This window comes from Colobus angolensis, unplaced genomic scaffold (assembly GCF_000951035.1).
Source record: "Colobus angolensis palliatus isolate OR3802 unplaced genomic scaffold, Cang.pa_1.0 Scaffold109, whole genome shotgun sequence".
Classification (NCBI taxonomy): Eukaryota; Metazoa; Chordata; class Mammalia; order Primates; family Cercopithecidae; genus Colobus; species Colobus angolensis.
In genome coordinates, this window is record NW_012111919.1 from 7564992 (window position 1) to 7589296 (window position 24305).

The 24305-nt window shown below is 56.6% G+C and overlaps 1 protein-coding gene across 1 annotated transcript in view; it reads left to right on the forward strand.

The window, feature by feature from the left end:
* Nucleotides 1-22626, forward strand: part of SDC1 (syndecan 1) — a 33541-nt gene extending 10915 nt beyond the window's left edge. Inside the window, exons 6-10 of the mRNA XM_011951485.1 lie at nucleotides 2-46; nucleotides 18639-18720; nucleotides 20051-20529; nucleotides 21106-21241; nucleotides 21393-22626. Of these exons, the coding sequence (XP_011806875.1) occupies nucleotides 2-46; nucleotides 18639-18720; nucleotides 20051-20529; nucleotides 21106-21241; nucleotides 21393-21562 (912 nt within the window). The 3' untranslated portion in view covers nucleotides 21563-22626. The remainder of the gene's footprint in view (nucleotide 1; nucleotides 47-18638; nucleotides 18721-20050; nucleotides 20530-21105; nucleotides 21242-21392) is intronic.
* The last annotated feature ends 1679 nt before the right edge of the window (nucleotides 22627-24305 follow it).

Below are 24305 nucleotides of genomic sequence, written 5' to 3' on the forward strand. Positions count from 1 at the left end.
GGGCGAGCGTCTGCAGGGCCCTCGGGCTTGTCGTGGGCGGCTCGAGGTGAGTCGAGCCGGCCCGGCAGCGGGAGGTTCCGGGAAGTTGGCCTCGGAACGCTGGAGACCTGGAGGAGCCCAACTTCTGGGCTGCTGAAGTTGAGCTGGCCCGGGAGGGCGCGTTCCCGTGCCGGGCACGGCCGAGGCGCGGGCGCCTTCCACGCGAGGGGACCCGGGAATGGCCTCCCGCTTCCCGGCTCGGCTTTGTGCTGAAGCCGCGCGGAGGGAAGGCGGGTCCCTTGGCCTGCCCAGTGCAGCTGGGGGAAAAGAGGGGCAGATGTGGAGCTCGAGGCTGGAAGAGGCCTTTGGGTGGGATGCAGCATCCACCTTCAACGGGGCTGAGGCTCCACCAAAGAGGGACGTGACCGACAAAGAGCAGCCTGAGGGTCCCCAGAAAGTGGCTCTCCCGTCCCTGCCGCCGGCCGCTAGCCCGCCTTCCCCAATGGGGTCGCTTTGTTCTCGGCCCCTGTAACCCTTTCCTGGGAACCGCCCCGTAACGCCGGCCTTGACGGGGGCTGGGACCTGGGCCGCAGCCAGGTGTCAGCGCGGGCCGCCCGGTGCCCGAGTCCGCCACCCAAGTCTGCCTCCCCAGCCCCCGCGCCCGGTGCTGGCGTCCCGGGGTCCCTCCTGCGGGCCGGCTCGGCCATCCCCGGGGATGCAGAGGGGAGGTGCGGAGCCAGGGGCACTTCCCCTTCCGGAAGTGGCGGTCCACCACATCTGGACAGCTCGACTTCCCCAGCTCTGGCAAAGGGAGGCACGTGGGCAGGCAAGGGGCGGGGGCGGGGTGGGCACTCGGGTCCTCCCCTGCTAATGTGACATCTGGATAAGTCTCAGCAGCGCTGACCCTCTGTAAGCGTTTCCTCTTGTAATAGCTGCCAGTTATTGAGCGCTTTGGTGTTTTTTTTTTTTAAGAGTCTGTCTCATGGGAGATGAGGTAGGGACAGTCGTTTTTGAGGCTGATGTGTAAAGCGCCCTCCCTGCTTCCCAGGTGACTCGTGCTTCCAAACATTTTCCCGTGCAGGAGAGGTCCCTGTGCCTATTTAACTGTGAATGGGCTGGACTGTAAGGGGTATTTGGGAGCACGAGGAGAGCCGTGATTTCTGAGCTGGGTCTCATGCACTCCTGGCTTTCAGGTCCAAGAAGCTGCTCTCTAGGGTGGTGGTTTCTGTGGAACTGAGACTGTGCTTGGAGTCTTCGCTCCGACTTTGGAGAAGAGAATAGAGCTGCGTAGTTTACCTCCCTGGACCGTCGGGCATCACCTCACTGCCCCATTCTTGCACATGATGGGGCCTCAGCAGGGGGCTGAAGTTGGGTCCTCCACCTATTTCCAGCTGGATTTAGGAGGGCTGCTGGTTCCCTTGCCTGCCTGGGGTAAAGCAGACATTCCAGAACCCTGGGATCCCACCGCACCCGTTAACGCTGGGGAGGCAGGTGGAGTTTGGGATTCCCTGTGGACTACCTTTCCTGGAGTTTTCTGTGGGTTGGGGCAGATGCTGCAGTGTGAGGCATTATTTCTTGCCCAGAAACTTGGACATCGGGCCTAGTAGGCAGGAGAGCCTCAAAAGGGGAAAGGAGGGAGACTCCCTGGAGCTACAGGGAAGGAGGCCTTCCTGGAGGAGGTGCTCTGGCTGAGCCTGAAAGCGCCACCCAAGCTTTGGGGTCAGACTCTGGCTTGAAGCTTAGGTATTCTTTTTGCTTTTTCTGATCTTACAAAGTTTAGTTTGTTTTCTCTTTCCCAGTTCTGCCTTCTCCCTCTTACAGTGAGTGTCCATGTTAGGTTAAAGGTGGGGACATGCAGTGCCTTCCCAGAGCTCTGATACCCCTTTGCTAAAATAAATCAGGAAGCTGGGATTTGCTTAAGATGGGAGAAGATATCCGCAAGTGGCAGAGATCTGACCCTCTCTGAAAGTTAACTGTGGCCCCAGTGGGAAGCAGGTCAGAAACCCCCTGGGGACCAGGAAGGCAGGGAGTGACTGAATGGGTGAGGGGAGGCTGCTAGGAGAGGAGGTTGCTCAAAACCACTCCCAAGAGACGAAAACAGGTTTGTCTAAAAAGGTTTCTCTCTCTCTCTTCCTGGCGCGCTCTCTCTCTGTCTCTCTCTCTCTCTGTGCCTCTGTGTGTGTGTGTGTTTCCTATGGTCTTTTGTTTCTGCCGTGTAAGAAAGTGGCTTGTTCTGAAATAGTTATTTGCTGTTTTTCTTTCTTTCTGTCTTCTCTTTCTTGAAAGGCATAAAATTCCTTTTGCCCTAATTACGGGGACTAGCAGAGACATTTTCCCATAGCCTGGCAGAGAGGGTATGGGGGGAGGCACTAGCTGCCTCCGCTCAGGCTCAGAGCCTTCTAGAAGTGATGTCACCCCTGGCTTCAGCTCCACAGGGAGGGTGGAGCCTGTTTAAGTCTCTACCTGTGGCTCCTGATGGGTTCCAGTAAAACCTCATTAACACACATTGGTAGGGAGACAGTAAGAAAGGAGAGAGCCTGGAAAGAATTAATGAAAAGCTTGACTTCTACAGTTTTTTAGAGGAATCTTTTCTGTTGCAGCAAAATTTTGGACTCCTGAAATCCCTTGGGAATGAGGTGTCCTGTGTATTCGTGTTTTTTCATCAAGCTAAGAATCCCTGTTACCCTCAAGTATTCTTACTCTGGGCAGGACTCTCTGAAATATTTATTTCCCTTCCTTTATCAACCAGAAAATGCTAGGTATGATTTAATCTCTGCATGCCAGGGTCGTCATCCTCATCATTGTGCTGGGTTAGGACATTGTCTCCTGGATTTACTGTGCTCTGAAGAGCACTTTGCCCCTCTGCCTGGTGGTTGCTCTGTTTTGAATTCTGGTCTTTCTTCTTTTTCCAGAGAACAGCCAGCAGTGACATTTATGTGCCTGAGTGTTGCCAGCAGCCTTTCTGATGGGTTCTAATTTGTTACTTTTCTCCAGTGGCACTAAGAAACTAATCAGATGGGTTAGGCTTATTTCCAAGCTGAGAGTTTCAGGCTCAGCGTAAGGGCCTTGTCTGTGAGTGAGACTGATGATCTGTGATACGTGGATTTTGTGCCATTTATGAACTTCAGCTGGGACCTGTTGCAGTCTCCCTTCTACCTCCCTGCACCCCACCTAGAGTAACAAAGAGGTGCTGCCCAGGTGAGGCCTTTAGCGGCTTCTCTCAGTGGAGAAAAGTGAGTCATCCCTTGGGGGGAAGTGCTTGCTGACCCCATGTTTCAAGTTCCTCGACCTGGTTTTACATGTAAGTGACTTGCTGGTCACAGGTAGCTGGACTGACCAGCTGAGGGCCATTATTCTTTAGCCTTGACTGCTACTCTCAGCCTTGGTCATGCCCCCATCTCTTTACCACATTTGATTTGGATTTTAGTTCCTGTTTCTATATAATCTGCATCCATACTGTGTGACAGGCCAGAAGTGGCTTTGGATTAAGTAGAGCCCCAGGACTGAGTCTCAGCTCTGCCACTAATTTACTCCGTAATCTGGGGTGAGTCACTTTCCTTCCAAGTCTTGTTGTCCTCATCTGTAAAGCGGACGTCACGATACCTGTTCTCCCTGTCCTCATTCTGTCATTTGTGTATTCATTTCATAATGGATATGTGAAAGTACTCTGTGATGAAACTGCCTGAAGAAAGTAAGCTGTCGATACAATTAAGGTTACCTTTTTTTTGAGCACCTGCTGTTCAGTGCTCAGTACTTTTCCTTCATTCTTACTTGAACTTTACTCCAAACCTTTACAATATATATCATTGCCCCATTTTGTGGATGAGGAAGCTGAGGCCTAGGGTGGCAGGCCTCTCCAATGGCTGAGCCAGGATTTGTGTGTGTGTGTGTGTGTGTGTGTGCAGTGTGTGTGTGCACGTATGTGTATGGATATGGTGTGAATACATCGCAAGGCTGTCAAGTCTCCCCTGAGAAGCCTGGCATTTGGGGGCTGGCTGAACCCTGCAAGGCTCTGCTGGGCATTTGCTGGTCCATCCTAAAGAATCATGGGTGTGAGCGTTTTGGGCCGAGGGGCCCAGGCTGGGCTGAGCTGGCCTGAACAGTGCCATCAGGCAAACTGAGCACCGGGTAACATTCAGGAGTTGTGTTGGGTTCAACTGATAGCCGCTCAGGGACAGGCGAGAGCTCCTCACAGGAAGTAAACAGGGACCTGAGAGAGCAGGGTGGGAACCGTGTGGACTGGGTGTGGAGGGGCCTGTTTGGATGATGCCCTCAGGCCGGACCCCAGGTGATGCCCAGCTTGCACCATCTTTTTACCTTGGGCTCTGGGGAAACATTCGTGGAATTAGCAGATTCTTTTGTAAGCCTGGGAGGTGGGCAGCATGACACAGGTGGTGGCCAGAACCCAGGACTCCTACCTAGCTCTGGTGCCACAGTCAGTCACGTCCTGGTCCCCTTCAGCAGCAGGTCCCGCTGGGGGCAGGGACAGCCAGTGAGGAAATGGTCATTAAGTGATTGCTATGCTTCGACTCTTGCCCAATTGCCTTCTTTTCACCAACCAGTTTTGGAGTCTTGGGTTGAAAGGGGCCCTGCGGCCCTGCCTAAGTGTGTCTAGAGAAGAATGGGATTCAGGGAGTTTGTGGAAAGAGGGCTTTTGGTGCCGGGATCCTGTACCCTGTCACTTCTCTCTCAGCTGTTCCAGCAGAGGTTGGGTTTTGGATGGGAGCATGCATTCTGGAACCTTCCACTGAGTGGGACATGAGTACCCTGACAGGCTCCACGGGAGGGCTGATAGGTGTATGCCCCTCACCACAAAGAGGTATGTTTGGGGTGCAGGTTGTAGAGGTGAGACCGCAGAGGCGAGACCCTGGGTTTGGGGAGACTTCAGCACCTGTCATGTCCAGCTGCAGGTTGGTGTTACTGCTTCTGCCCGCCCTCAGGAAGCTTTCATTTGGGTGGAAAGACAGTATGAGAAGGTCCGTGGCATTCCTGAGACAGGTGCACTGCGCCAGCTTGCCTGTGGTCAGAACTGTGGGGATCTCTGGGAGGGGTGGTCTGAGCCTCCCCTGGAAAGTGTCCTGCTTTTTGGCAGGGCCTGTAAGGGTGGGGGCAAGCTTATGGGGCAAGGGGGGCGTGCCATGGGAAATCTTGGGTCTTGGGGCCATTGAGTCAGGAGAGCAGAACAGGCGGTTGGCTGGACTTGCCCAGCGACCTCTTCTGCTGCGCTTGAGGCTTCCCGAGGCTGCCACCGGTTCCGCTCCCCACTGGGAGCTCCCCAAGGGTCTCTGACCTCCTGGCTTTTATAGCTTCGTGGCTGCCTAATTCTATGTAGAGGGTGTGCCTCCTCTGGCCATCAGCCCTGGGAAAAACTCTCTGCCTAGTGATTCAACTGAGGGTTGCAGCCCTGTGAGATGCCGTGTGTGTATGTGTGCGTGTCTCCATGTGTACGTGTGTGTCCATGTGTCTGTGTGTGTGTGTCTCTGTCCACGTCCATGTGTCTGCATATGTCCCTCTGTGTGTCTCTGTGTGTGTGTGCGTCGTGTGTTTGTGTCTGTCCGTGTGTGTGTCCGTGTGTATGGGTGTCTCTGTGTGTGTCTGTGTCCGGGTATATGTGTGTCTGTGTGTGTGTGTTTGTGTGTGTGTGTGTGTGTCCGTGTGTGTGTGGCGGGGGTACCTACTGCACAGCTTGCCACTGCATTTGGGCCTTGCCTGGGCACTCTTCACTTGCCTTCCCTGTCAGGCTGCAATCTCAGTTTTGGGGGCCCTGTCACTACCTGGCTGCAGCTTCCTTTTCAGACACCAGCTTCCTTTCTGCCTCCCACCTCTGCTGGTGGCCTTTTTTCTTTTTCACTGTGGCTCTGACATTCATCATGGCCTTGGCCTTGGAAGTCTGTGGAAGTTATTCCTACAGAGACAGGCAGTCAGGTCACCTGGCCTTCCTGGTTCAGCTGAGCCCCGACTGTGTGGCTGTGGCAGGCCTTTGCCCCTCTGGGCCTCAGTTTCCTCCTCTGCCAAAGGGTCCTTTTTCCCGTCCTCAGTTCTGAGAGCCACGTGGTTACAGAGATACCTTATCCTGGGAAGGGCGGAGGTGACACTGAAGGACTTGTTGGGGGCTCACCTTCCTCTGCCAGTATTCCTTCTGGGGACTCGAAGGAGAGTTGGTTGCCCAAGGGTTCAATGGTGGGCTGGGCTGGGCCAGTGGAGGGCAGGGCAGGGCAGGCTGTTTGAGGGGTGGATTCGAGCTCCTTGTGGGAGCTGGAGTGGACAGAGGCGCCTGGGTGAGGTTGGGCCAGGGCTGGGGCTGCATGATGTTCTCTGCACACACACCCAAGAGTCCTGGCACTTGCCCGAGGTCCGCTCAGCAGCAGGAATGAAAGCCATGGCGGGCAGGTTGGGGCAGTGGGGAAGGCGGGCATGTTGATCAGTCCACTCATCAGCTGAGTCATGGTGCCAGGCCCACGGGTCCTCCCCGAGACTCACCCAACCAACCTTGATCCACTGCAAGCCCTCTGGGGGCCGGGACGAGGCGGGGAGTACAGCAAGACACAGGCTGGAGCTCAGGGGCCTGGCTTTCTGTCCTGGCCCTGCCTCCTTACTCTCGAGTGGCTGTGTCCAGAGGCCTCTCTTGGCCTCAGTGAACCCATCTGTGACATGGGGGGAAGGGGCTGAGAAGCAGAGGTGAGGCAATGCTTTTGGGTGTGCGTGGCCTCTTGTGACTGTGTCGTGTGACTGGTGGGTATCTGGGGGCCTGCCTGTGCTCTGCTGCCTCAAGTTCTGAGGGCTTCATGAGCCCTATCTGGCTTGACCAGATCTAAAGCCCAGAGTCTGGGCACCTGCTGTGTGCATAGTCTGGAGCAGTGGTGAGAGTTCCATATCTGGTCCAGGGGATTCCTGTAAGACAGGGTGGCTGCTACTGGAACCAGATGAGAGAGGTGGTCTCTGCAGTGACAATGAATGGGGTTCGCAATTCAGCACCTGTCACGTCTCCCCACAGGAAGGGTTTTGTCCCAGAGTCCCATGATACAGCAGTATCGAACTAGGAGTCTGGGCAGTAAGGCAGGACCTTTTATGGAGCTCCAAACCTGCGGGGCTGCCTTCTGGCCATGGGAAGTGTCAGGGCAGGGGGTCTCCCTGAGGGAGCTGCAGAGGCTGTCAGTCCTGCTCCAGGACCACTCGTGTGCACCATGGATCTCCAAAGGTATTCAGGGAACTTCCCCACAGTGGCGTGAACTTGAGTTCATAGTCATGTCCACGTGGGGCTGCCTGGCTCTCTCTCTGGATCTTCTGTGCTACTCAGCAGGCCGGGAGACAGAACTCTGGCTCCTGGCCTGGGATGCATATGGTGAGGATTGCATGTCTGCCAGGGTGGGATGTGGGGAAGTTAGAGGAACTTCTGGAGGGCCGAGGAGCTCATGGCCACCTATGGCATTTGTCACAAGCTGGGTCCCAGAAAGCCCTTTAGGACCTGGGCCCTGACCCTGCTGTTCCCATGCTACCAATACCGGTGGTGGCCACTGATGCTCCAGGGGCCTTACCTGGCTGAGGACTTGATTGTGTCAGAGTGGCATTGACTCTGCCTCCAGTAGCTTCCTGTCATCCCTGCTGCCCAGGAAACTGTCCGAGGCCTTGGAGGGCCCATCTCTCTGGAGTGTTCCAGACGAATATGGTGGTCAGGTTTGGGCTTGCAGGGCCCGAGGCTGTGGGACGTTTCAGGAGCCTCTGAGACCTTCCTAGAGGCTGACGTCACTCTAACTTCTCCCAGAGAAAACCACAGGGTGCAGTGCTGCTGTGGTGGTGCCCATATCTCTTCCAGGATGGGGTGTGGGGGAGGGTCTGGGCAGCAAGACCCCAAGGCTGGCCAGGGCCTGCGGGGCTGAGGGCCAGGCTAGAAGCATGTGCCCCGCTTGGGCTGCATGAGATCTTCAGGCCCTGCCCCCCACCTCCCTCCCTGAAAGGGACCTGGGGCCTGGGGAAAGAGCACAGCAGGAGTTTCCCTGGGGTCAGGCCTGGAAAGTCCAGGAAGCTCACCCCTGAGTCTCCTTGGGTGAATCTGCAGCAGTGACTGGTTGTCTTGGGCTCAGGGAATTGTAGGAAGGACATAGAGCCCCCTGCCTTCCTCCTCACCCCCGGTGAATGAGGTTCATTCTTACAGATCTTGTGGAGGCTGGGCGTGCAGTGGGCACTCTGGCCTGCCTGTCTTCCCTGTGTAAGGCAGTCACCTGAGCCTGAAGGCCTGGGCCTTCCCACCTTTGGGGGGCCCAATATTGAGTCCTGAGACCTTGGGGCTTGACAGGCGAGGTGGGACCGAGAACTAGCTGGCTTGGTTAGTCCCGGCTCGGGCTGGAGCAGAGAGGTGTTGTGGAGGCCAGGAGGAGCACAGGACACAAGTCTAGCCCACCTGGCTCACATCCGGACTTCATTGCTTTCTCCCTGTGTCATTGTGAGCACGATTCTTCACCTACCCCCACCTCAGTTTCCCCGTCTGTAAAATGGAGTTTCTCATATCCTGCCCCAGAGGGCTTTTGCAGAGATTCCATGAAATACCATATGTGATATGATTGGGGTTCCTTCCTTGCCTGGAGCACAGAGAAGCAAGTCTAGGGGAGCACTGAGGCTGACCTGTGGGAAGGGGTGCAGTCTGACCCAGCCTAAGCCTGGAGTCACTCTGTGTGAATGGCCTGCTGGTCTGACCCCAGTGCTGCTGACGTTAACAGGGCCTGCAAACACGGCTTTTGCCCTTCTCAGAAACATGAGCCTTCACTAGCAGGCCAGACTTTGCTCTCTTCCACCCGAGCCTCTGCCAGGGGCTGCCTTCTGACCTGAGAAGGTACGGGCTGGGCTGGCAGGTGGGAGAGGAGGCCAGGCAAAGCCAGACATTGGGGCACCCTCGTAGGGGCTCAGGCCTGCTGGGCAGGGCCCCCAGCAGTGGGGCACAGTGGCCTGTCCCCAGAACTTCAGACTGGTGGCTGTCCTGGAGAGGGAGCTGGGTTCTCTGTGGAGGCCGACAATGCTGGGCCAGATTGCAGGGTGCCGCCAGTAGAAACGATGGCTGTTGTCTTCCTGAGAGTGAGAGAGTGGGCGTCACTGTGATGGATGCTTCATGGCGTGCCTGCCAGAGCAAGACTGCTGGCTTCAGTGGCTGTGTGCCTTGGGACAGATGGCATAGCTCCTTTGCCTCAATTTTCTCATCTGTAAAATGTGCATGGTACTAGAACCTAAGTTGATTGTGAAGATCAAATTAATTAATTCAGATTAAAAAAACTGATTGCCAGCTCCTCTGGCTCAGGGGACTCAATAAACATCAGCTGTGATCACGTTTTCCCCCCAGAGCGCAATTCAGTTGTTTCTATTCTTCAAGTAATCTCCAGCCCAGGTCACAGGCTTAGCCTCTTTTTCTACCACACGCCCTGCCCCCCGACCCCCCTGGTGGTCCCTGAGCTCTGGGCAAGGCATATGGCTACTTCCCTTTCCCAGGGTCACGCTGAGCTTTTCAGACTGGAGCTGTATTCACAGCCTCCCTTTCAGCCATCTAAGCACTAACCGTGTGCAGAAGCTGCGAGGGCTAGGAGCTCTGTGCTGGGGGTTCAAGGCTTTGCAAATCTGCCAGCCCATCAGAGGGAGGGCAAGCCACTTGACCTGGGGACTCACCAGTAATCTGGAGGATCTACCTAGCCTCTTCAGAGAGAGCCTTCACAGAAAATTCTGTCTTCCATCACCCAAACCAGAAGGTACCAGCCCCACCCTCTCCTGGGACTCCTTCAAGGGCACTCTGCCTTTCCCTGTCTGTGGGCTTCCCAGCAGCCTCAATGCCTACTCAGTCTGAATTGTTCTTTATCTGAGAGGCAGGTTCCCAGGCTAGCCCATTGTTCTGTACACGGGAGGAGAAACCGTGTACATCTGTGACTCCAGGAAGAGCAAAGAGAATTTATTCCTCCTTTCCTGGGTATGGCGTTGCTGGCATGTACATTTTGACAAAGGTTAAAAAATTTGCCCTTGACATCTTCCAGCTGCTCTTTTGTAATCCTGTTCTGTCTCCCAGAGCTCCAGTCTACCCTCAGTGCCCTAGTTCCGGAGTTAGCCCCCCCGACCTGGAAGTGATTTATGCTGTAGTGTGAGTGCTGGCACCCTTTAGCCCTCCCAGAGGACTTGTTTTCAAGGGGATATTGTGCAATGACAGGGACACTGATAAGAGATTTTGGTAATACCTTGGAGCTTGTTCCCCTCCCCCACCTTCACACACAGCTGGAGCCCTGGCTGGCTGCAGCTGTGTCAAAAGCACAGTTTCTGCCTCTGTGAAACTTGAGGATACTTTATTTAGCAAGTACAAGGGGAGGATGTTCCTGGAAGTCCATATGGCAGAGGTGCCCTGGTCCCCAGGTCTGGTGGATACCCGTTCCAGGGGACCCCGTCGGGACTGACAGGCCTGGGCTTCTCAGTAGGGGCCGACTGGGGAAATCTTGGCTGAGATTCTGGCCTTAGTGGGCTCTTTAGGGCATCCAGGGCTGGGGGAGGGACAGCGCTTTGGAGGCTTGGCTGCCCCCTCTGTCCCCATAGGGTGGCAGTTACCCCACAGTCACCTTGATTTAGGATGTCTCTGGCATCCTGCCTAAGCCATGACTCCCCTTGGGAAGCTGAGGGTGATGATATCAAGTCAGTGTGATCAAGTGTCCTTGTGGGTCCCTAAGTAGGGGGTGTTTGGCGAGTCTTGGGAGACATCCCTTGTCTGGCTCCCGGAGCAGTACCAGGCACTGAGGCTGCAGGGCCTGGGCTGGGCTGCTTTGCTCAACGCCTGCCTGGGTGAAACCTTGCCCTGCCTGGCCTGGCCTGGGTTTTGCCAGGTGGGGAAAAGCAGAGGAACTGGTCTTCCAGCTCCGAGGCTCCACACCCAGCCCTCAGCTGAGCCTGTTCTGAGACCAGTCCTGGCATGTGAGCTGCCGAGGCAGGCGCCAGCTCTGTGAAAGGGTCGGTATGGGGGTGCTGGGGGCAGCACTGGCTTGGCTTGGGCATCGGAGCTGGCATGAGGTTGCCAAGATCCCTCCTCTTTCAATAAACGCCCCCGGTGTACTGTGAGCAGGCAATGTGGTGCAGGGCAAAGGGCCCAGGGCTGGGAGGCTCGGCTCTGTGACCTTGACCTCAGGCTTCCCATCTGTAAAGCCCTGACCTCACACTAAATGGAAAATATTACCCAAAAGTGGTCTTGAAGACCAAGTGTGAATGCCGTCCCTCCACCCTGGCCCTGCCCTGAAGCCCCCAGGACAATGAGGGGTCCGTCTCGAGTGGCAGGGCGGGGCTGTGTGTGGGGGTGCTGTCCAGAGTGTCCCCGAAATGCGCCCCTCCCCTCGGAAGTGCTGCTGGGGACAGCCTCCTCTTCCTGCCCATTTCTGTCTCCCTCCTGCCCTGGACCGGGCCCATCACTCCCTGCCTGTCATACCCTCAGCAGGCCCCGGCTTGCCTTGTTCTTAGTAGAGAGCCAGTGAGCTGATAAATTGCTGTGCCTGTCACCGGAAATGCTCATGCTGCCTTGAGGCACCGGTGAGGACCCTCCTCCTGGGAATGGCTTCAGTAGGGGAAATTTCGGGTCTGGAGGCCCAGACCCCATCTGCGGCCTCAGCCTGCCCCCCGGGCGGGCCGTGTTTTCCCGGCTCCTGAGTTTGGAAACCAGCCTTAGGAGAGGAGTGATGTATCTAGCACTTCCTCCACAACCCTGAGGCTGGGGGAGCCCAGTGTCTCCTGGCCTGCGGCCCTGCCCTGCTGCCTACTCCCACGAGTCCCACCGTTTTGGCCAAACCCCCATTGTACAGACGGGCAACCTGAGGCAAGATATTTCTAGCACTACCCAGTAATTTAGGGACAGAGGCCAGACTATCACCAGACTGTCCCCATGTTGGACCTGGTCATTTTCCCTGGGCCACCCTCTGGTGGTCAGTGCTGTGGGTCCCTGAGGAGGGGGCATTTGGAGAGTCTTAGGGGACAGAACCCGTCTCCTTCCCAGAGCAGCACCAGGCGCTAAAGCCGGCGGGGCCAGCCTTTCAGCCATAAGGCACTTTAGCATTATCCACCAAGCCCCTTCTGGCGTCTAGGTGGGGAACAGGTCGAGAGAGAGGCTGAAAGCTGCCTAGGTCGCCAGCATGGGAGCCGCGTGGTGGATTCCAACCCTTTCCCAGAGACCCTTGCTCCTGGGTGCTCGGGTCTGACCTGCCTGCTCAGTGCTTAGGCCATTTCAGTCCAGGCTGAAGGAGAGGGTCACAGGGCTCCCCACAGAGGGAAGGCAGCTGCACATCCACTCTGCAGGGCACTGAGGCATTCGGAAGGCGGTGGGACTGGGAGAGGGTGTGGCGGGTTTTTCTCCCCCGCCCTCCCACTGGTACTCCTGGAAGAGCAGGACCAGGCCCTGCAGCCTGTGCTGCCCTCCAGGCCCAGCCTTCGTCCCTGGGGCCCACCTGCCTCTCAGCTCCAGCAGCTGTCTTCTGCTCATTCCTGCTGGGTCCAGCCAAGCTGGCTGGTAGGAAGCCAGTGGGCTCAGCCCTAGGCACGAAGGAGCCTCAGCCCAGCTTCAAGTAGACACTTTCCCAGTCATGTAGGTGCTTCCGGATGTTCAGTGGGTCTTCAGCCCCTGGGGGAGGGAGGCTGGGCCGCCACCATGGTGTGCTATCTGTGCGAGTGGAACGTATCGGAAAGGTGTAGGACATTGCTGAGCTTTCCCTGGTCCCTTTGCCACTAGAACTTGTTCACAGGGCTCTGTTGCTACTCAGTGCCTTGACTTTGAACACCGGACTCAAGTGAAGCGAGCTCTTGCCTCCTCCAGGCTGGGCCACTCTGGGGGATGCCTTTTCCTCTCCTCATTGTTTTCAAAGTGCAGTCTGAAGACCCCCTACAGGACCTGGGGCTTGTGAATGACAGAGTCAGCCTCTGGACGGGGAGCTCGGAAGACTTCATTTGTAGTGGTCTCCTGGTGATTCTTGGGGATCCTGAAGCTGAGAGTCCCCAGTCTGGATGCAGGTGATGGTTTGGATATCACTCTCAGCCAGTATGGTGTCTTGATGCAGAGGTGGGGGTAAAGGCTGGGGCTCTGCAGCTCAGAGACCTCAGCCCCCGAGAGTCCTGAAGTCTAGGGAAGGTGAGGGTCAGCCTGTTTTCCTTATATTTGTAGATCTGACTGAGAAACCGAGGGGGTAAAAAAGATTTCCAAGACAACTATGACCCTACTTCAAGCCTCCCGAGGACATATGCCGTTGCGTGGAATCTCGGGATGGGGAGGGTGGGTGTCCAGCCTGCCATGACCATGGGCCCTCCTGCCTCTTGACCTTGCAACCTGGACTCCTAGAACAGGTCTGGGTCTCTCCTGTCCACTGGCCCCAGAACCAGCACCATGGCCCCTGGTCCAGGCTGCTTGAGAAAGGCAATGACCTAGCTCCTTTGATAAGGGGCAGCTCTTTATCCCTGGTTTGTTGGGGCTTGTTGATTCAGTGACTCGGCTCCCACAGAAGCCGGGGATTTCGTGGCCACACGGGGCAGGTACAGCTGACAGATCAGCTTCCCTTTCCTGCTCCACCACGGATGACTGCGAATCAGAGGCCCCCTGCGCTGCCCAAGTTAGTGCCTGGGGTGAGCATTGTCTTATCCTCTCCTGGGTTGGGTTGGGGGCTTCAAGGCCTGGCCCTAGTAGTCCCCTTAGGGCAGCCCTCTGTACTCCAGCCTCTGAAGCTCCCCCTTTTTAAGTCCCCCTGGAGCCGGACACCTGGCCGTACGTTCTGGGGGGCTGGGAGCTCTGCCGGTCCAGGACCAGACTATTTCTTCCCTCTTTTCTTCCAAAGCTCCTGGCGTGATCTTGGCTCACTGCAACCTCCACCTCCTGGGTTCAAGTGATTCTCCTGCCTCAGCCTCCCAAGTAGCTGGGAGTATAGGCGCACACCACCATGCCAGCTAATTTTATATTTTTAGTAGAGACGGGGTTTCACCATGTTGGTCAGGCTGGTTTTGAATTCCTGACCTCAGGTGATCCGCCTACCTTGGCCTCCCGAAGCGCTGGGATTACAGGCGTGAGCCACTGCGCCTGGCTGTCAGTGATGATTTTTAAGGGGTTTGTGTTTTACCCATCACTCACTTCAAGCAGCAGGTGACCAATGTCAGTGATTCAGGGTGCGGGCTGGAAACCAAAGGCCTTCTGACCTGATGTCCTCAGGCTGATGGGGTAGGGTTAGATGGGCAACCTCTCAGGTTAGCGACTGGGCCCGCCGCCCTCCCTCAAACCTGTCTGAGATGCCCACTGGACATCCTGGCTTCTGAGGCAGCCAAGGCACTTTTGAGCTGTCTTGTAGAGGAGCTGCAGCGTAGCTGCCCCTTAGCCCCAGGGCTGGCCAGGGCAAGGGGCTCTGCTGAGACAGAGGTTGCCAAGGAGAGTGGCCCTCTTTACCTCTGGTATGGGAGCGAAAGCTGGCAGTTGGCTTGAGGCTGCCTTAGCTTCTCTGCCAGCTCTCTGCCCACAGACTTCAGATGTGCTCTGTAGTGGCTGGCAGCAGGTGATGATGACTCCCCATCCCTCATGGCACAGGTCCCCTTCCGGTCCACGCCATTTCCTCTCCACCTCTCAAATGTGGGCTGGTCCCTGGGTAGCTTCACTGCTGGGGCAAGCTCAGCAGTTCCAACTCAGTGAAACTCTGTCCCATTGAGGAGCCTTAGACAGGTTTTCCTTAAAACTGATGGGCTCAGCTGGTGGGGCTGGGGAGAGAGAAGGGGATGGCAGGTGAGGAGAGCAGTGCTGCTGCACAGGAAGTTGTAGTGTCTGGGCGGCCTTGGGCAAGTCCCTTGCCTTTTAGAGGCTCTAGTCCTTATCTGCTAGAGAGAGGGATCCTTCTCAGCCCTGCTGCCTCATCTGCAGGGGAGTTGTAGGGGTGAAAGAGGAATGGGTGGAAAGTGTTTGCAGCCTTAGAGAAGGCCACACTCCTTCACACCCTCTTTCTTGCTGGGTCAGAGCCCTGACCCCAGGATTCTCTCCAGGGTCCCCAGGGTATGGCCAGGAGACCAGCATGGCTGAGACGGAGATGGGCTGACCTGACCATTACTCCGTAATTCCCTGTCCCCAGACTCCTGGCAGCTGCCTCTTGATCCCCCAGCCCCCAGGCGAGCCAAACCATGGGCTTTCTCTTCAGTGAGCTTCTAGGGTCTGCACTGTGGGTGGGGAAGGAGCAAGGCATCCCTTGCTTTGAACAAACAGAATGAGTGGAAGCCTAGATCTTACCTAGCACAAAGTTGTTGATTTGTTCTATGAATAGTTGGTTTCCTGGGACTTACAGAGGTTAAAGGCTGGTTGGCCTGTTGCCTTCCTGGGCAGGGCATGAGGTGGGCTCCAAGCTGAGGCGACCTGTTCCTCAGCAGCCTTGAACAGTGGCCAAGCAGCCTCGGAAGCACCCAGGTTGGAGATGATGCTGAGGAGAGCTGCCCAGGAGGCCTAGAGGCAGTGTGCTGCAGGCCGTCAGCACAGCAGGCCTGCTAAAGGAAATCGGAAGTCTCACAGGAAACTCCTTTCCGGGAGTCGGCTGGCACCTTGGTAATCCAGGTTCAAACTCAGCAGTTTCTGCTAATTTCCTCCCCAGAGGGCTGAAATCTCACCACCTCCTCATTTGAGTCACAGAAGGTTGAAGCTGGAGGAGATTTGGGAGGTCTCTCTAGCCCATCCCCTTAGGCCCAGGGAGGGGAGAGGCCCCCAGAGGGCAGGGAGCTGGTTTCAGTGGAGAAAACATTTGCTTAAGAGCTTGTTGTGTAAACAAGATTGCAGAGGGATAAGCCAGCAGAGCTGAGGGAACAAATTGTTTTAGGGACCGGGCAGACTGAAATGCCTATCTAGTCAGGAGGAAAGCCCTGCTCTTGGGAAACTACTAACCTGCTGGGGCCTCCCTGGCATTCCTGGGTCTCACTGGGCGGTGCCTCCCAGGCTGTACATGGGCCCCAGTGTGTGTCTTCCCTGTGGGCTTTGGTTGCCTCATCTGTGGAGTGGAGCATGGATCTAATGGCTCTGGCTTCTGCTGAAAGATTCGGTACTCTACAATGCAGTGGGGTCGAAGTGTCAATGCCTTGCTCTGTCCTTGCCCCATCTCGAGCTTTCTCTTGAGGGAGGCAGTGCAGCAGGAGAGGGCAGGGCAGAGTCCTTGGGTGAGAGTGAAGCCATGATTTCAGTGAGTATGGGTGGGGGTGCGCACTCTGTGCCCCCCTGGTGGGCAGTATTCTTTGTTGGTGAAGGGGACAGGCTTGAGGGAGGCCAGGGCAGCTTCAGAGCTCTGTGGAGGCAGCACAGGTGTTTGAAGCACCACATAGAGATGGTGTTGATCAGATGTGGCCTTGTGTGGAGGCAGGGGGAGCGTGAACTATGACTGTTGGTTTTTATTGATTGGTTGCTTGAGACGGAGTCTTGCTGTGTCACCCAGGCTGGAGTGCAGTGGTGCAATCTTGGCTCACTGCAACCTCTGCCTCCCGGATTCCAGGGATTCTCCTGCCTCAGCCTCCCAAGTAGCTGGGACTATAGGCGTGCACAGCCATGCCTGGCTAATTTTTGTGTTTTTAGTAGAGATGGGGGTTTCACCATGTTGGCCAGGCTGGTCTCGAACTCCTGAGCTCAAGTGATCCTCCCACAGTGCTGGGATTACAGGCGTGAGCCACTGCGCCAGCCAATGGCTGTTGATTGTAGATGGGCCATGGTGGACAGTGACTGTTCACTGTAGGTGAGCCTTGGTGGAATGTGACTGTTTACTGTAGATGGGCTGTGAATGGCCCTTATAGGGTCAAAACCTTTCTCTTGGGGGAAGGAAGGTACAGTTCTGCTTTTGTCCTTTCAAAGGAAGTTCAGTGTTATTTCTGACCTTGTGGTTTCTACACGTGTCTGATGCTTTCCTCTAACCCAGGCCCCTGGATGTACAGCCTCCACCTGGTCCGGCTCTGCCCCAGGGCTGCCTCAGGAGGCGGGAGGTGTTGTCTGTCCCTCTCTGCTTTGCACTACCCAGGAGTGAGACCCATGGGCCTATAGCCAGGGCCTGACAAGGCCTCTTGGGCTGAGGAGGCCCTTTCCCTTTGGAGCCCAGCCTCAGGTGGGTGACAAGTCAGTGCAGAGGCTTCTGGTGAACTGACTTCTTCCTGTCCCCCTCTTCTCATGAAACTTTATCTGCCTCCCTTTTACCCTCTGTCTAGACAGGCCTGCTGGCATTTGAGGCTCCCCTAGTTAGACAATGGCCACTGTTTGTGGGTACCCACTGCGTGCCAGGCTGTGTTAGGCATAGCTTCATTGAATTTTGGCAGCAGTCATGGAATGTAGATGTTATTATTTCCCCATTTTACAGATGGAGAGACTGAAGCCATAAGCGGTTTAATGATACCCCAGGACCGCACATCTAGTGAGTGGCAGGGTCTGGAGTTCCTAAAGCTAGTGCACTGGACTGTGCTGTTCTGCATACCTTCTCATTCTTTGTTCTGGCCCCAGACATTGGGGCCCTCTCAAGATACACTGTGTAGTGAGTGGGGTCCTTGGGTCTAAGCCTCGAAGCTGAATAGGGCTCTCAAAGCCACACTTCTTGCCACCTGGCTGCTGGGTTCTCCCTTCTTTACCTGAGGTCCTGGGGCCAGTGTGAAGGGCAACGGCAGTCCTGACTTTCTGCCCTCCCTGCCGACCAGGGTTCTGCACAGGCCTGCTCACTGTGTGTGGTGTGATCCTGCCTCCCCACCCCCGCCCCCGGTCCTGCCGGTCAGCCCCGGCCGCAGGAACTGGAGAGATGTGTATATGTTTGCCCTCTGGCCCCTTTGCCTTTTGGAGCTGGGCAGGCGGGCAGCATTCCTGGGGCTGCTGTTTGCCAGCAGGACCCATCTCAGGTCCACAGCCTACTTCCTGGAGCCTTCTCAGTGCAGGGCCCCTTCCAGGTTAGCCTTATATGTCCCCAGCCTGATGGGCACCCTGTCCTTCCTTCCCCAAGGAGGACGATACTCTGACCAGAGGGCCTGAACCCAGTCTTTACTGTAGATGGGAACTGGGCCGAGTGTGGGAAGGTGTGTCGGGGCCAGGCCTGGGGTTGCCCTGCGTGGGCAGACCTGCCTCAGAACACACAGTTCCCTGTGCCCAGCGCTGCCCCTGCCCCCTTGTGCCGCCCTCGGTGTCCACACCTGGGGGCCAGCATGCCTGGAGGCTGCCTCTGCATCCCAGTTGTCCTGAGATTGCTCTTGGGGGTTTTCGAAAGCCCCTCAGTGGGGCTGGGTCGGCAATCTTTGGCCCCAAAGCTCCCTGGCTGATGGCCCCCAACAGTAGGGTAGGGTGGGCTGATGGGGTCCCATGGGGGCCACAGCCTATGTTCCCAATAGCAACTCCCTGTCTGCCCTTCTAAGAGGTCTGGAGCTCCCTCACCAGACTGAGCTTCTCAGGGTGAGGGTCCTGCCCACTCTCTTGTGCCCCTGTGCCCTGTGTCCTGTGCCCAGCACCAGGCTGTGTTGTAGCATCAGGGGTTGGGGCATGGGAACCAAAGTGCTGCCCAGAGCTGAGGGGCCTGGAGCCACACGAGAGGCGTCTCCCTGTGTACCTGTGCAGCACAGGGCAGGGCGAGTCCACTCAGCTGTCTAGGAGAGGACCAGGAGCAGCAGAGCCCCAGCCAAGCCTCTACTCATACCATATTCTGATCCTTTTCCAGCAAATTGTGGCTACTAATTTGCCCCCTGAAGATCAAGATGGCTCTGGGGATGACTCTGACAACTTCTCCGGCTCAGGTGCAGGTGAGGTTGTCACGGGGGCCCCCACCCAAGACGGCAACAGGTCATGTGTGGGGTCAGTGGTCAGACAGTCTCCTGTGTTTACTGAGCATGTACTGAGTGCACCCTGCCCGCCCCATCTCCACCCAGCTGGCTCCAAAGGGCAGTGCTGAGCAGAGGAAGGGGGTCCGTGAGCTGCCTGGTTAAGGAGAGTTCATGCTCGGAGGTGAGGTGAAGGCTGTGAGCTCCAGAAGCTGGGCTGCCTGCTGCACATAGGCTCATATTCACTAGGAATACCTTTACTCACTAGGAAACCTCTGGAACCCCCTTCAGAAGGTTATTTGACCCCTGAGCCTCTATTTTCTCATCTGTAAAATGGGAATAATACCTTGACCTGATAAGCTTGTGGAGCTGTAAGGCAGCACAGAGCCTGCTGGGGTGTAGCTCTTCCATCCAAGCTCCCTTCCCTACTTCCCCTTTCCCTGGGGGAGAGAAGTCCCTGAGCTGGAGGTGGTCAGGGAGGCTTCTCAGAGGAGGTGGCTCTTGAGTGGACCTCAGAAGAGGGGTGAGAGCTAAGGAAGGAGGCTGAGGTCATCCCTGAGGAAGTGACCTGGCAGGGGCCTGAGAGCTGCAAGGTAGGATATCTGTAGTTGGAAGTATCTGTTGTTGGAAGCGGGGGCCTTCAGGGAGGGTGGGGCCAGAGAGGTGTGTGCCCTGGGATAGGTGGGACAACTGAAGTAGTTATGGCCCTAAGGGATGCCCACCCCACCCCTGTGGTCACAGGAAAGCTTTCCCAGGTGGCCTAGGCACCTGTCTCATGGCTCCAGAGACCAGGCTGCCCCTGGACACACACATTGAGAAGGGACAGCTCTCCTTGTCCATTTTCCAAGGAGCTTAGCCTCAGCTGCCTTGCCCAGGCACTAGCCTCCCTCACAGCCTGAGCTTGGCCGGCCCAGGTGCTCTGGGGCCTCCCCCGACCCACCCAGCACACTGCTTCAGGTCCTCCCCCCTCAACCCAGCACACTCTGCTTCTGATGCTCCCTCCCCACCCTCCCCAACACACTCTGCCTCTGGTTCTCCTCCCCTTGCCCCCACCAACACACTCTGCTTCTGATTCTCCCTCCCCACCCTCCCCAACACACTCTGCCTCTGGTTCTCCTCCCCTTGCCCCCACCAACACACTCTGCTTCTGATTCTCCCTCCCCACCCTCCCCAACACACTCTGCCTCTGGTTCTCCTCCCCTTGCCCCCACCACCCACTCTGCTTGTGGTCCTCTCCCCCACCCCCCTCAACACACTCTGCTTCTTGTCCTCTCCCCCACCCCCTCAACACACTCTGCTTCTGGTCCTGTAGGTGCTTTGCAAGATATCACCTTGTCACAGCAGACCCCCTCCACTTGGAAGGACACGTGGCTGCTGACGGCTACTCCCACGTCTCCGGAACCCACTGGCCTGGAGGCTACAGCTGCCTCCACCTCCACCCTGCCGGCTGGAGAGGGGCCCAAGGAGGGAGAGGCTGTAGTCCTGTTAGAAGTGGAGCCTGGCCTCACCGCCCGGGAGCAGGAGGCCACCCCCCAACCCACGGAGACCACACAGCTCCCAACCACTCACCAGGCCCCAACCGCCAGAGCCACCACGGCCCAGGAGCCCGCCACGCCCCACCCCCACAGGGACATGCAGCCTGGCCACCATGAGACCTCAGCCCCTGCAGGACCCAGCCAAGCTGACCTTCACACTCCCCGCACAGGGGATGGAGGTCCTTCTGCCACCGAGAGGGCTGCTGAGGATGGAGCCTCCAGTCAGCTCCCAGCAGCAGAGGGCTCTGGGGAGCAGGTGAGTGGCTTCTGCATTCCTTGGGACATTGGGTGGGTTAGCCCTAATGCCTGGCACCCGGCACGCCCTACGCCTGTGCCCTGCGGATGTCTCGTATTCCTCACCAGGAAGACAGGGCCAGGGGCCCACCTTCCCCTACCCCCAGGGCCTCGCCCAGAGCAGGACCGACTAATTATGAGATCAGAGCAAAAGCGCCCTTAAAGATCACCCAAGAGAGGGCTCCCCAAACTTACAATCCAAACTTGCAGCCCCTGCTGCAAGAGTGAACGTTATACCAAGTCCTATTTTTTATCTTGCAGCTTCGTGGGAATTTTACGCTTTACACTAAAATAAGCCTGCTTATTTCCATAGAGAAATGTATGCTTTGTATCACTTTTTGTGATATCCATGCCATGGTCCAGCCAGGGTCCAGAGTTGATGTGGCAAGAAGGCCTGGCTTTCGGGCCCCGTGCGATCCTGGTTTGGGTGCATGAGTGGGGTGGTGGCAAAGATCAGGGAGGCAGGAGCTGCTTCTGGAGCTGGCTGCTGCTGCTGGCAGTGACCTAGCCGACCCAATCTGCCCCTGCCCTCCCATAGGACTTCACCTTTGAAACCTCTGGGGAGAACACAGCTATAGTGGCTGTGGAGCCTGACCACCGGAACCAGTCCCCAGTGGATCCGGGGGCCACAGGGGCCTCGCAGGGTCTCCTGGACAGGAAGGAGGTGCTGGGAGGTGAGTTTTCTCTCAGGGGGGTAGTTCGGGGTGAATTGCTGCTGTGGGGTCGGGGTGGGGCTGGCCACAGCCAAGGCCACCACTTGGGGGAGGGTCTGCAGTGGAGCCCAGGGGGCCACTGAACTGAGCTGGCCCCGTCTACCTGCCCTAGGGATCATTGCTGGAGGCCTCGTGGGGCTCATCTTTGCTGTGTGCCTGGTGGGTTTCATGCTGTACCGCATGAAGAAGAAGGACGAAGGCAGCTACTCCTTGGAGGAACCGAAACAAGCCAATGGGGGGGCCTACCAGAAGCCCACCAAACAGGAGGAATTCTACGCCTGACGCGGGAGCCATGCGCCCCCTCCGCCCTGCCACTCACTAGGCCCCCACTTGCCTCTTCCTTGAAGAACTGCAGGCCCTGGCCTCCCCTGCCACCAGGCCACCTCCCCAGTACTCCAGCCCCTCTGGCTGCTCCTGCCCACGGAGTCCTGGGGCGTGCTAGGAGCTCCACTCTGCTTCTCTGACTTCTTCCTGGAGACTTGGGGCACCAGGGTTTTCTCGCATAGGACCTTTCCACCACAGCCAGCACCTGGCGTCGCACCATTCTGACTCAGTTTCTCCAAATTGAAGCAGCCTCTCCCCAGGCCCAGCTCTGGAGGGGAGGGGGGATCTGACTGCTTTGGACCTAAGTGGCCTCATGTGGCTGGAAGATTCTGCGGGTGGGGCTTGGGGCTCACACATCTATAGCACTTACTGGTAGGACCAAGCATCTTGGGGGCGTGGCCGCTGCGTGGCAGGGGACAGGGGTCCACTTTGTTTCGTGGGGAGGTCTGATCTAGATATCGACTTGTTTTTGCACATGTTTCCTCTAGTTCTTTGTTCATAGCCCAGTAGACCTTGTTACTTCTGAGGTAAGTTAAGTAAGTTGATTCGGTATTCCCCATCTTGCTTCCCTAATCTATGGTCAGGAGACAGCATCAGGGTTAAGACTTTTTTTTTTTTTTTTTTTTTAAACTAGGAGAACCAAATCTGGAAGCCAAAATGTAGGCTTAGTTTGTGTGTTGTCTCTGAGTTTGTCACTCATGTGTGCAACAGGGTATGGACTATCTGTCTGGTGGCTCCGTTTCTGGTGGTCTGTTGGCGGGCTGGCCAGTCCAGGCTGCCGTGGGGCCACCGCCTCTTTCAAGCAGTTGTGCCTGTGTCCATGAGCTCAGGGCTTTGCTGAGGCCTGGGCCACTGCCACATTGGAGAAGCCCATGTGAGAAGTGAATGCTGGCGGCTCAGCCTTCAGACTGAGAGAGGACTGTAGGGAGGGCGGCAGGGGCCTGCAGATCCTCCTGCAGACCACGCCTGTCCTGCCTGTGGGGCCCTCTCAGGGGGCTGCTTCCTCCTGGAAATTGACAAGGGGCGTCTTCCTCCTGGAAACTGACAAGGGGCGTCTTCCTCCTGGAAATTGACAAGGGGCCTCGGGCAGAGCTGGCTCTGAGCGCCTCCATCCAAGGCCAGGTTCTCCGTTAGCTCCTGCGGCCCCGCCCTGGGCCCTGGGCTGGAATCAGGAATATTTTCCAAAGAGTGATAGTCTTTTGCTTTTGGCAAAACTGTACTTAATCCAATGGGTTTTTCCCTGTACAGTAGATTTTCCAAATGTAATAAACTTTAATATAAAGTAGTCCTGTGAATGCCACTGCCTTCGCTTTTTGCCTCTGTGCTGTGTGTGACGTGACCGGACTTTTCTGCAAATACCAACATGTTGGGAAACTTGGCTCAAATCTGTGCCTTTGTCTTTCCCATGGGGAGGGGTTCTGGTTCCAGGGTCCCTCTGTGTGTTTGCTTTTTTGTTTTGGCTGAAATTCTTCTGGAGGTCGACAGGTTCAGCCAAGGTTTTATAAGGCTGATGTCAGTTTCTGTGTTGCCAAGTTCCAAGCCCCATCTTCTAAATGGCAAAGGAAGGTGGATGGCCCCAGCACAGCTTGACCTGAGGCTGTGGTCCCGGCGGACGTGTGGAGCTGAGGCCTGCCCCACAGACACCTAGGACATCCTCCTCCCACCTGGTTGCAGAGGCCAGAGGCCTCCAGCCCAGGGGTCCTGCACTTGCTTATTTGACAACGTTTCAGTGGCTCTGTTGGCCACTCTGAAAGGTGGGCCAGTCTGTGGATCAGAGACGCGCCGCCAAGCCAAGGGAACCTGTGCCCGGTATTTGATACTGACTTTCTGCCTGGAGTGTATGACTGCACATGACTCGGGGGTGGGGAAAGGGGCCAGCTGATCATGTTTGTCTGCTGGTCCGTGGGACAGTGCCCAAGCCAGAGGCTGGGTCCATTTGTGTAACAGCAATAAACGGTACTTCTCATTTCGGGCAACAGCTGCTGTGGTGGTGGTTGAGTCTCCTCTTGGCCTGGCGATGTCCTGCCGTGTCACCTACTAGGTAGGGGTGGGAGCCTGGTTCTGGGTAATGCTCTGGCTTGGTACAGAACAGCAGAATTGATGCTGGTCCCTCCTGTTGCGGAAGACAGAGTCCATCTCTGCCCTCCTTCCCCAAACCCCTGTGCAGGCATTCAGTATCTCGCCTTCCTTCTCCTGGGGCTCTCGGTCCTCCTCCTGCCCAGCACTCCTTGTTCCTTAAGGCTCCAGCTGGATCATTTCCTTCCTCAAGGACACGATGGGCTCCCTACTGAGTCTCAAAGCTTGCTATTTATCGTTTGCTCACTGTGGTTTCTGTACACTTACTAGCAACAGTCTTAAGTGCCAGAGGTCTAAACAAATCATGTGCAGAGTAGGGAAAAACGACAGTGAAAAACCTGGAGGTTGAGGCAGCACACTGCACTGCAGGGGTTCTCAGTGTCCTAGAGCATCTATTACAGCTGGCTTCCCAGTCTTGTCCAGGCTGCTGGTCCACTCTGTCCCTGGTGCAGGTCAACCCCTGATCCTAGACTCCAGGCAGGGCCTGGGCTATGCAGAGCAGGAGGGACCATTTCTTCCCCACCCCTGCACCTGCTGATGGAGCAGAGACTGCCAGCTCCAGGTGGCTTTGCAGGATGGAGAATTCTATTCTTCCCTGACACATTGTGTTCCAAAGAGTTTGGAG